The 11,617-nt window shown below is 39.6% G+C and overlaps 1 protein-coding gene across 1 annotated transcript; it reads right to left on the reverse strand.

The window, feature by feature from the left end:
* Window positions 1-5,232: 5,232 nt before the first annotated feature.
* On the reverse strand, window positions 5,233-7,620 carry si:dkey-251i10.1 (uncharacterized protein LOC100038774 homolog). The gene is made up of 4 exons (XM_067607966.1): window positions 7,407-7,620; window positions 6,058-6,544; window positions 5,824-5,964; window positions 5,233-5,672 (listed from the first exon to the last, which is right to left on the reverse strand). The coding sequence occupies exons 1-4, from the start codon at window positions 7,515-7,517 to the stop codon at window positions 5,515-5,517; spliced, it is 897 nt and encodes a 298-aa protein (XP_067464067.1). The 5' UTR covers window positions 7,518-7,620; the 3' UTR covers window positions 5,233-5,514.
* Between the last annotated feature and the right edge of the window lie 3,997 nt (window positions 7,621-11,617).

The following is an 11,617-nucleotide window of genomic DNA, read 5'->3' on the forward strand; positions in this document are numbered from 1 at the left end:
TCGAACCATAGTATGTGACGGTTGTCTGCCCACAGTGGGAATGCTGAGTAAATGGTGATATTTGACAAAGTTTTTTGATTTGAACATTGTTTTTGTATTCAAAGGTACAGAATCAGTCGCCTTTTCAAATGCACACGACATCCACATATTGTTGTCTGTAGCAGGGCAGGTTTTTTTTTTTTTTTTCTTTTCTTTTTTTTTTTGTACCCCCTGAGTATTAGTGTCCAGATTTGAGGGGCATTAACGCTGTTGTTTCCTCCTGTGATTGTTTTGGACAAATCAAGCAGCTCTTGCAGATCTGAAGTGAGAGACGGGATGTATGAGGGAAGGAATCATTTCCCATGAGTCAAATGTCGACGTGTCTTCATCACACAACATTTTTAAAGATAAATAACAAATACCAAAAGATAAACCTAGCTGTCCACTGTCGTGCACGCCTTTCCCTTAAAAACACTCGTCTTATATCTCTGCATATTTGGTCACTTTGAGTGCTTTTTTCTGGGACGTTACAAAAAAAAAAAATGCTTTAAAAGTGAAACAATAATGAAATACTTCTTAGAGGAAAAAAAAAAGCACCTTTTGTCGTATAAACACAACATCATTGGCTACGTATGTGTCCACCAAAATGTATCATACTTCATCCTTTTTCCAACGAGGTCATTCACAACCCGGAGTTCTTATTGACCTTGACGTTGTTATTTTGTTTGATGGATAAGTGTAAATTTTTCAATAAATTCACCAACAGCAAAACTTCTTCACCATTTTATCCGGACGTAGTAGCTTTCCTGTTTTCACCGCTTTGTGGTGTTGTTGAAAGATGTTGCGGTTTGTCTAAATATGTTGCGTGTTAGAGGAAGCATAAGTATGTGCCTTCTTGTAATCTCCTTGGTGAGCTTGTTATTATTGAGAAGCTGAAGCCAGCCAATTGTGTTTGCACTAAAACCAAATTGCTTTTGTGATGTAGACTATTTAAGCAAGCTTGTTGCGTCACTTTAACCGTACAGTATGCATGAGGGTGAAATTGGTAAGTCTAGGGCTAGAGCTCTCATCTGTTGACCTGTAAACCAGTGCAGCTTAGAGGATCTTGTGAATATATCTTGGCTTAGTTTCGCATTCAGTTTTTTCAAATTCCATCTCCTTACTCATCAAGTTTGTCACTATTTCAACTGTAAAAAAAAAAACAACAAAATACATAAAAATAGAAAAAAAAAATCAAATAACACATACCATGAATACAATACAGCTTTTACTTTCACATGCCACAGTTAGAGAGTTACACAACTGCAGTAGAGATATCCATTTCTCTGAATCCATGGGAATGCATGAGTATACGAGGTCGCCTCAAGACTATTGGTCAAATTAATTTAGGTTGTTTTTGAAAAACTTGTATTTATTACATATTTTGTTGACATCTAAGAAAGGCCTACATGCTTTGAGTCTTACAAATGCACCTTATTCATGTCAGTCCATGTGGGGAAAGAAAAAAAAAAGAAAAAAAAAAAAAAGGCTGGCAATGTAATATCTCTGATTTAGCACCTTACTACACAGCATGTTTTCACTTTATGCCAGTTTAGCTATTCTTCCATATGTATGATTTCAAAAATAAATCTCATATTTTGTGAAATTGTTTCATGGGATGTGCCAAAGTTTGGAGGCGATCTCCCAAGTGTTTATGCTTATCATTTTCTTTTCCTCCTCCTTCAGTTATAGCAATGGTATGTCAAAACTTTCCTATAACAGTGTGTGGAATCAATTTATCTCAGCAAACAGTATCATTACTTGCCATTTTACAATAAGCCCTGTATTTCACATATATTTACCAGTGATGTGTATTTGTTATTATAAAGAAAATAGCCGTAAAAGCTTCATTATGTTACATAATATTGTGACTTTTTTCGAAAAACTGTGAAGACTTATCTTGCATATACTTTATACAGAAGTATTAAGCCTTAATACAAAAGACTAAAAAAAGTGTGGAAGAATAAACTGATTGTTGCTAAGTAAGGATGATTTTTGTAAATGTTACCAGCACTTTTTTTGTAATTTTCACTCTCTGAGGTATTGTACAAGTTCAAGCTGTTTGTGAAGTTTGATTATGAAGGAATAAAAACTAGTACTTTCCTGTACTTCACAGAAAGTCTTGTTGCTGTTTTTCTTTGTTTCTGTTCTTTCTCCTGACAGTTTTCATGTGGTTTCTCATGAATAAGCTGTCCAGAAATATATACAAAAAAAAAAAAAACAAGTTCACGCTTTATGCAATAAGGCGTATGACTTTTAACGGAGCTGCTCTGATAAAAACAACAAACTGACATCAAATGAATCCATAAAGCCAGATAGATAGATAGATGTTATTCTTGAAATTAATACAATCAACTGCAGGAACTGTTGTAGCTAAATTAAGCTCATAAATAATATTAGTCCGGGCTGGATTGTATCCCAGAATGCATTGGGCAGAAGGCAGGAAACACCATAGACAGACTGCCAGTCCATTACAAAACCAACACCTATTAATAAACAATTACAGTCACATTTCTTTTTCACACCTACGGGCATTTCAAGTGTGCAGCTCACTTGACTCTCATGTGTTTGGGACAGTGGGAGGAAACTGAAGCAACCGATATGTAAACTCCACACAGAAAAGATTTTCCAGGAGCCAAAGCCGGAGTCCGTCCTGCTTACGGATGATGTGATTGTTTTAACCTCTGAGCTGCCGTACAGCTCTACACTGACGGGTCTGAGGCCTTCTTTAATTCGCTGTCACTGTTTTGCACTCTGACCTAGAACACCATTGATATTATCTTTTATTGACACTCAGATTCACTGCAAGATTAACCAAGCAATGAGTCTTAAACTGTACTATTACTCCTACAAATAAATAATAATCAGCATCATCACAAAATGACATAAATAATAAAAATATCTACGTTAACAGTGACGTACAGTTAAGATTAAATTAATGTCATCCAATGTCAGTAAGGCTGATAATTTAACTTAGTCAACTTTAAATTTGATATTAAATTGTTTTACAATCTGTAATAATGTTTTATGATGCTACACAGTTGAGGCTCCTTACACTGAAGTTATAATCTGGTTACATTAGAGAGTGAAGAAGGGGCCTTAAAGAAGATAAAGAAGCTCTGTATTGTATTCTGATGCTGGAGTTGGGCTGCATTGAAATGTTGGTTTGAAAGATTTATTTGGTGAAAGTGTTTATGAATTCAGAATGAGCTCATTTGAGGAGAACAATGGATGCTTCCCACTGGCTTAGCTTTTTCTTTTTTTTTCTTTTTTTTCCTTTTCTCTTTTGTTTTCAGGACTCATTCATTTTTCTTCGCTTTCAAGTTTATATATTATGGCTGAAACCACACATTGTCAACATCAATGAAAAACACAGTCGGCAGCCTAATTATCAAAATGATTTGTGATTTTTTTCATTGTATATAAAGTTAACTGCTGTTAAAATGTACTATTTTAGAAAGTCTATGACACACGAACCATCAGTGTTAGAGGTGAATTCATTAAAGTATATAAATGATTAATTAGCTGCTTTGTGGCCACCTTAATAACCAGACACTGTTCATTTATTTAAGCAGTACTATTCTTTATTTAGTGATGGTTTTAATGCATTATATTGTCAGGTGTTCATCTATTTTGTACAAGGGAGTGGGGGCAAAACAGCACAACACCCAAAATATGTATTTAACATCTCTAGACTTTGATTTACAGTTCATAAAAGCAGCAGAACACAGTATTCAAGTGTATTGTGTTGCAATGAATTATAGCACAGGTGAACACGCTGTTACCTGATATCACTAAATATACTGATAGGGAGACACTTCAGATGTTTTTGTTTTGTTTCTTTGCTCCCTTGAGTTTTCACTCCTCATTGCATCGCGTTGGTTCATCGACTGAACACGACACGCCTACTACATGGTCAGGTTCAGGCATGAGGAGTGACTGGTTCGGGTAAGAATATCCGAGGGGGGTGTCAGTTGTAAAGTGGGTGTGTCGTGTAGTCTGCAAGACTGCAGATGGATCTTTTCTCCCTCATTGAGAAACACGAGCATGCGCAGAGAGCACGGGAGCGCGCGTGATTCACCCTTAAGCTTGAGACACGCGCCCCCTGCTGTGAGTCTTAAGTATTTCGGGCCAATAGGAGGATTAAATCTGAGGCCTGTACCTTGGGACTTCCGTGTTTGTGTAGTGTCACCCCTGATGTCTTCTCCTTGAGCCGACATTGTAGCGGAATAAAGATTTCCTGGTTTGCAGTATCGTAAAACATTAAAAATATATATTCTACGTGACCATAAACAACGTGTAAAGCTTGTAGGAAGTAATGTACCTGTGAATGGAGAGCTCAAACTATTTAATCTATTACATCTGATAACATCAATTTACAGACGCCTGTTTTTTTTATCTTGCATCACATCTACTCTAGCGCAAATCAAATAGGCGTGTTTGACTCAAGCTTGTAAGCTCACTGGGTGTACATATATGACTAATTCAAACATCTAACCCAACCTTTACCACCCACTGCATCTGTCACACCTTTTGATCATGTGTTCTAACAAGTTTGTCAGCTTTGTTCGTGCTCTGTGTAGCAAATTTCATACCGCATTTAATATGTAGTAGTGACTGCTGTTGAAATATTTTCACACACACTGCTTCAGTCTTGAGGAATACATTTAGTGTAATGCCACTAGATGTATTTTCATTATTGTGAATTGTAGGGTTGGTGTCAAAATCTCACTTTTTCATTATGATCTAAAGATTTTGGGTATCCACTCACATCTTCATCAACTTATGACTACAAAAATGTAGTTATTTTTATATTGAATGCCTCCCAAGAGCTAGTCTACATTTCCTTGCAGTTTGTGGTCAATAACTTCAACTGCATCCCTTGAAGACATTTAGATTTGGTCAGGATCACAACCGAAACATCAAGTTTGGTTAGTTATTTTTAAAAATCACAAATTTAACAATTAAGAAAAACAAAAAACAAAACAAAAACACTGTCTGCTGCTGACTATCAATTTCTTGTTTTCATGAGACCAAACACTCAAGTGTTCAACTCTACAATCCTAGTAGTGAGCGCGGTCAGACCAGGAAGGCTCAGGAGGAGATAAGCGTGAGTAAATATAGCAGTTGGGTGTAATCCACTTCGTGCATTTCATTATCCAGTGAGTGCTCATCTCATGCTATCACAGTAGAGGAGACAGTTAACATCAATGGTTTAGAGTTTGTTCCCCAGAATAGATTTATTCAAGTTGGGACCATACAAACCTAGTGAATGACAGGAGGAGGAGGTATCAGATATTTCTTTTAACAGGAATGACATTGGTTTAGAGGGTGTGGAACGTTTAAAATCAAAGATGCACAACGTACAGCCATTGCCCACAGCTAGTGGTGAGACACTATAGTTTGTTCCCATAAATAAGGCAGAATGCTGAGTCCATAGAAATGGAAAGTTATTACATTTAGCCGAATTGGACAGTGATGTGACAACATGAAGAATTAGATGACTTTCTTCAGCTCATCGTACAACACCAGCACGAAGGCGCCACCCATGCCTCTGAGCACGTTGGACCAGGCTCCCTTGAAGAAAGCCTTGCCACCTTCGTCGCGTGCAATCTTACGCCAGCAATCAATGGTCCCGGTGTACATGATGTCAGCTGAGGAAGGAGAGAAGAGAGTAAGTTAGACAAAGCGGCAGAAATAAAAATTTGGTGCAGTGTAAAGGCGTGGCGGCATCAGAAAAATTACATCTGAGTGATGTAATTTAATTTGACTGAAAACACTTCTATAGATTACAAATAAACTTACCTCCTTTGCGTCCAGACTGCATCATCATACGTCTACGGACAGTGTCGAAGGGGTATGAGGTGAGGCCAGCAACAGCTGTCACAGTCTGAGCAATTGCCCAGCTCACCAATATGTGGGTGTTCTTGGGGTCTGGGAGCATACCTGTAAACACAGAGGAATAAAGATGTTAGATCTGAGTTACGGCCACATTTCTTAAGAAGGAAAAAAAGTCAGAATGCATAAAACTCAACATACCCTTAGCTGTGTCATAGATGCCAAAGTAAGCCGCCCTGTAGATGATGATGCCCTGCACAGACACATTGAAGCCCTGGTACAAGCCTCTAAGACCATCAGACTTGAAGATCTTCACCAGGCAGTCACCCAGACCATTGAACTCTCTCCCAGCTCCAGCCTTTCCCACATCTGCAGCCAGACGGGTACGGGCGAAGTCGAGGGGGTACACAAAGCAGAGAGAAGTGGCTCCGGCTGCGCCACCAGAGGCCAGGTTACCGGCAAAGTACCTCCAGAACTGGGTGCGCTTGTCAACGCCATCAAGGAAGATCTTCTTGTACTTGTCCTTGAAGGCGAAGTTGAGGGCCTGGGTGGGGAAATACCTGATGACATTAGCAAGGTTACCTCTCCAGAAGGAAAGGACTCCCTGCTCCTTGGGGATACGGACAATACAGTCCATGATGCCCTTATACTGCTTATCTGCGGTGATCTGCTTACTGGCATGCTGGACCTGGAACGATGAAAAAGAAAGACCAGTTAGGTGTGAAATAGGGAAGCCAATTAACTGATGAGCATGTGACAACCACAAGGTCTCCTTGTTGTGACCTTGGTGCATGTTTAAGCTATAAAGCTTGCTGCAAAATCTACATACAAATGCAATTTGACAGAGCCATCAGTGTTCACTAGCGATCAATAATAATGGCTGCTCTGCGGAGTTTTGATCTACCAATCATTTAATAACTAATTAATGAAACATCTAATAAAAATAATAAAATGGCAAGACAGGTCAGAGCGAGTGTAGGAAGGTTTAGAAACAATGTCTTCGAGCAGGCTCAACAGAAAAGGATGTAAAAGCCATTGACCCGGGTATGAATGACTGTTGCCGGGCCTTGCTACAACCATCTCACTTAGCGTCAAGTACATTAGCCAACGAAACCATTTCACTAACATTATAAAAGCAAAAATTTACTCGACGTGCTGTGCTGTTGTGACTGCCTATACAATAGTAAAGTTGTAAATAAATTAGAGAAGTTTACTGCTGTTTGTACATAATGTCCCAATGTCATTACAGGCGTTTGTCCTTTGTTAGCTACATCAAGCTAAGGTTACCGTGGGAAAGCTAACGTTAGCATCCCGGCTCGTGTAGGTCATTTCCCCATCCCATGATGACCTTAAACCCTAATGCCCAACACTCATTTAGTTTCGTGAATTATACGTTGACAACAACGCATACTACTCAGCTGCTTAAAAATGCTGAGACTGCGGATTTGCGATGACAGGCCCGTAAAGACGAGTGCTTAATTATCTTGAATAGCATGTTAGCAGCTAACCGGCTAAGGCGGTTGAACCTCCCGGAAGGCAGCAGATTTTACCTGAAGGAGAAGCTTCACTCTCTCGATTGGAGCGACGGCTGTTTTGGAGATGGCAGCCGAGATACCACCGGCCAAGAAATCCTTGGCGAATGAAACCGCTGTCTCGTTCATGGTGCTATGTTCTTGATGTGCCTTTTCAGATAACCAGTACACACAACACCCCCACTGCCCTCTAAAGCTGATGGCCTGCACCGACGAAATGGCCGATTGCTGAGCGCCGTTGCGGATTTATGCAACACAATAGCTCGCGATACAATGCGGGAACTGTGATTTGAGCGTATTGGTCGATCCCTAAACGTCACATCCTTCACCAATTAAAAAGCGACATACGTCACTGCGTACTTTCATATGCCCTAGGCCAGTAAATCCTGATAATATTAAAAACTACAAGTGAAATAACTTAATTTATACAATAAAACAGACTGTGAGGACTTGCTGTTCGGTTTGCAGCTTAGAGTTTAAATCTCATCACGCCCACAGATCATAGACAGCGGCTCTGCATTTACAGATTTGCGCTATTAATACTGGAGGAAAGTCATAGGGTCAGAGCTCAGTGTGCGGAGGACTGAAATCCCTCAATCATCATCAATAATCAGCTTTAACTGTGTAGACAAGGTGTAAGTTGACAAAGTAATTAATACCATTAAACAAATCTCAGCGAATGTACCGAGCAGAAAACTAAAATAACATTCCTCTGAATTAACATGTCTTATATAACCTAACAGGGCTATAATAAAGTAGTAACTGCTAACAGATGAGCTGTTGTTGGATTTTTTCAGCTTGTGTCTATTTTATGCGTGTGCTGTTTGTGCTGTTAGCAAAACCTGCGAGTTAGCCTCTTGAATGTCACATGTTTCACCTTCAAAATGTTCTCGAGCAACATATAGTGTCATGTCTACACCTGTTCAGCTGGAGTCACAAGTAGATGAGCTCATTTGTTGGCTTACCTGCAAGGTCCTAGGTTTTTACAGACAGATAATATGTGTTAATGTGTGTATTTTATAGCGACAAGTGCAGCAAAGGTACTGAAATTCTAAAAGTTTTATTCATATAGTTTAGGTTTGATCAAAGTTGGCCACTAGATGGTGACAAGAGACTTAAAGTTTTCTCTTTATTTAGCTGAAGAGCACAGGCCTAGATACACATACATTACAAATGAGACTGGAATGTTAAAAGATTATGTAACATTGATTTAACTGAAAATATAAAGAGAATAGTGAGAGTATCCACAAAAAATAAAAGGATGCGAGGGAAGCATAATTCACTCTAATGGTATTGTTACATAGTTTCTATTATTTAAATGACTGATTTGACATATTGTTGACTTACCAATGGTCTCAATATTTTGACAATGTAATGTTACCATAGTGGAGAATATGTTCCTGTGACAGTTTATGAAACTACTTGTGTTTATTAGTTCATGTTTTCCATCTTTCATCTTTTTTGTCAGTGCTTTCGTTGCTGCTAGATTCACTGGTTGGGTAAAAATCCAGCTGACCTACTACATATAACTGGTATCCTTGATTTTGCCAGTGTTGTACTGACATATTTTAACTGTGGTAACTGGGTTTCTGGGGGGAAGAGAGGGGGGATACTTTGTGTCTGAGTTTTTTTTTATTCAGCCTGTTAAGTGTGCAGAGACCCCTGGGGTGATATTGCACTAGAAATAAAGTTGAAGCTGAAGTTGTTTCAAGCCCCATTGAAGAACAGACCCAGAGGCAGAATATGATGCCTCATTATGATGCCAGAATGTAGATAACTATAAGAGTAATGAAAATGTATTGAATATAGTTGTCTCCCAGGTTTGTTGATTATTATACCAAACCATGTTTAGTGGAACCACCTAAAACTCAGACTGCTCTAATTAAAACAAAGGCTGTACAGTGAGGTATTTATCCCGGCTCCGGGGCAGGATGGTGTCCAGATGTGGGTGTCTGATCACAACTGGACTCCCATGAGTTCACCTATAAGGCCAAGAGAGGGACTGAGGATGCTGTAGCATGCCTCCTTCACTCCCTCCTACAACACTTGGAATCACCCAGCAACTTCACCAGACTCCTCTTCATTGACTTCAGTTCTGCTTTTAACACCATTCAACGCCGCCAGATGATCAAGAAACTCCAGTATCTCAACGTCCCCCCATTTCTCATCCACTGGGTACAAAACTCTCTCAGTGACAGACCTCAAACAGTTAGTGGAGCACTGTAACAACCTCAACCTCCATTACCAACAATGGAGCCCCACAAGGCTGTGTCCTGAGCCACTTCCTGTATAAATTCTACGCCAATGACTGTATCAGCCCCTGACTCATCACCACATACTTCAAGTACTCTGATGACTCTGCCACACTTGCACTCCTTAATGACAATAACTGTTTTGGGCTACAAAGACTCCATCTCCCACTTCGCACAGTGGTTCAAGAACAATTACTTGCAGCTGAATGTAACAAAGACAGAAGAACTGTTCTTTAACACTTCCAGCACACACAGCACAGCCTGCAGCTCCACCCACAACCCCACCTGCATCAATAATGAAACTATTGAGATGGTGGAGAGCTTCAAATATCTTGGACTCACTTTGGACAATAAACTGAGCTTTGAACAACACATCACTGACATCCACAAACGCTGCCAACATAGCTGCCAACTTTCTGTTGCCCCCCCACCCCTCCGCCCCACCCCACCTTCTGCTACTGCTCTATAAAAGTATAATTCAACCCATTCTTCTCTACTGTTCCTCCTGTTTCTTCACCATGTTAACTGCCTCCAATAGGAACAAACTCGCTGCGCAACATTGTACCATTGTAACATGACCCCATGCACCTCCTCTATCCATTTTTCACACTGCTTCCATCTGGTCACAGATACAGATCCCTGGCCTGGAAACGAGCACGTTATGACAGGAGTTTTGTCTCCTCTGCCATAGCATTGCTCAACAAAATACCCCGATGACTGTTACTTTTTTTTATATGTGCAATGTATATGTTTATGAGTGGGGATGCATCTCACATGGATGTCTCTCATGTAGTTATGTTGTGGAAGTGTACTGTATTATGTATGTATGTATTTATGTGAGGCTCCATACAGACGGTGGCAACACATTTCCTTAAAGGACAATCTATCTATCAATCTATCTATCTATCTATCTATCTATCTATCTATCTATCTATCTATCTATCTATCTATCTATCTATCTATCTATTAGGCCAATGCTCACATAACTGGAGTATTAGGGTCTGTATAGTAGCCTGTGCATGTCTTATTTCATGCACAGTGTTGACCACAGGGAGGAGCTGCTGTGTTATCATGTAGTCAGAGTCAAACCTCCTCCTCTGATGATGATGAAGACTGCCACCTCCAACCACAGACCAACTTCTAAAGCTGGAATGGGAGAAGACTTGACTTTGCTGAGAGCACACTGTGAGCAAGTTGTTCAATGTTATTCACTCACATACTGTGCAATATTTTGTGTGATTTGTGAAGCAACTTTAGCAAGAACATAATTTTTACTTTCAGTGGAGTGAAGGTCTTCCCGCTGCCATGGTTACTATTGATAACCATACCTTATTGTGTGCCTTTGCTTTGTTGTTCTTGTTTGGGCGGATGTGAATGTTAATGACAGTCACTGTCCACTTGTATTTCTTATTGCCACTTGAGCATCCAGTTGAGCAGGATGTGTAAATTAATCCACTAATCCCTCTGCTGTCTTTTAATTACAGTGAGGACAACAGGTCATCAGCTTGCACTTTGCAGTTTTTAATTGCTCTTGTTCTCTTTTTGTGAGAGGCAGCAGTGGGTTTATTTAATCATATTATGAGTGCAGTATTTTCTCTACACATTCTGTAATTTCATAACAGAGAAATGTTTCAAACAAACATCTATAAAAGACTGCAAAGTGAAAAAAAAATCAATTTTGAGTGACTTTTTAAAAAGTAGATGAGATCAGCAATCATTTTTGTGGATTGATTTTTTTTTAACTGAACCCAGAATGAGGTTTTGTAACGCTTTGTTTCCTTCAGAAGGCACAAACAAAAATGACTTCTGCTGTGTGTGAGAACTATCCACTATCCCACAGGTAGGCTGCGGCAGTTGAACAAGTGGAGATTTCACAGTCCCAGTCCTGCTGTAAGCTGATATGAATGGAAAAGGCTTTGGGGCTGCAGACTGGTCTCAAGGCAGAGGAGGAGAGGGGACATATTTAATTTAACATTT

Source organism: Thunnus thynnus, chromosome 13 (assembly GCF_963924715.1).
Source record: "Thunnus thynnus chromosome 13, fThuThy2.1, whole genome shotgun sequence".
In the NCBI taxonomy this organism is placed as follows: domain Eukaryota; kingdom Metazoa; phylum Chordata; class Actinopteri; order Scombriformes; family Scombridae; genus Thunnus; species Thunnus thynnus.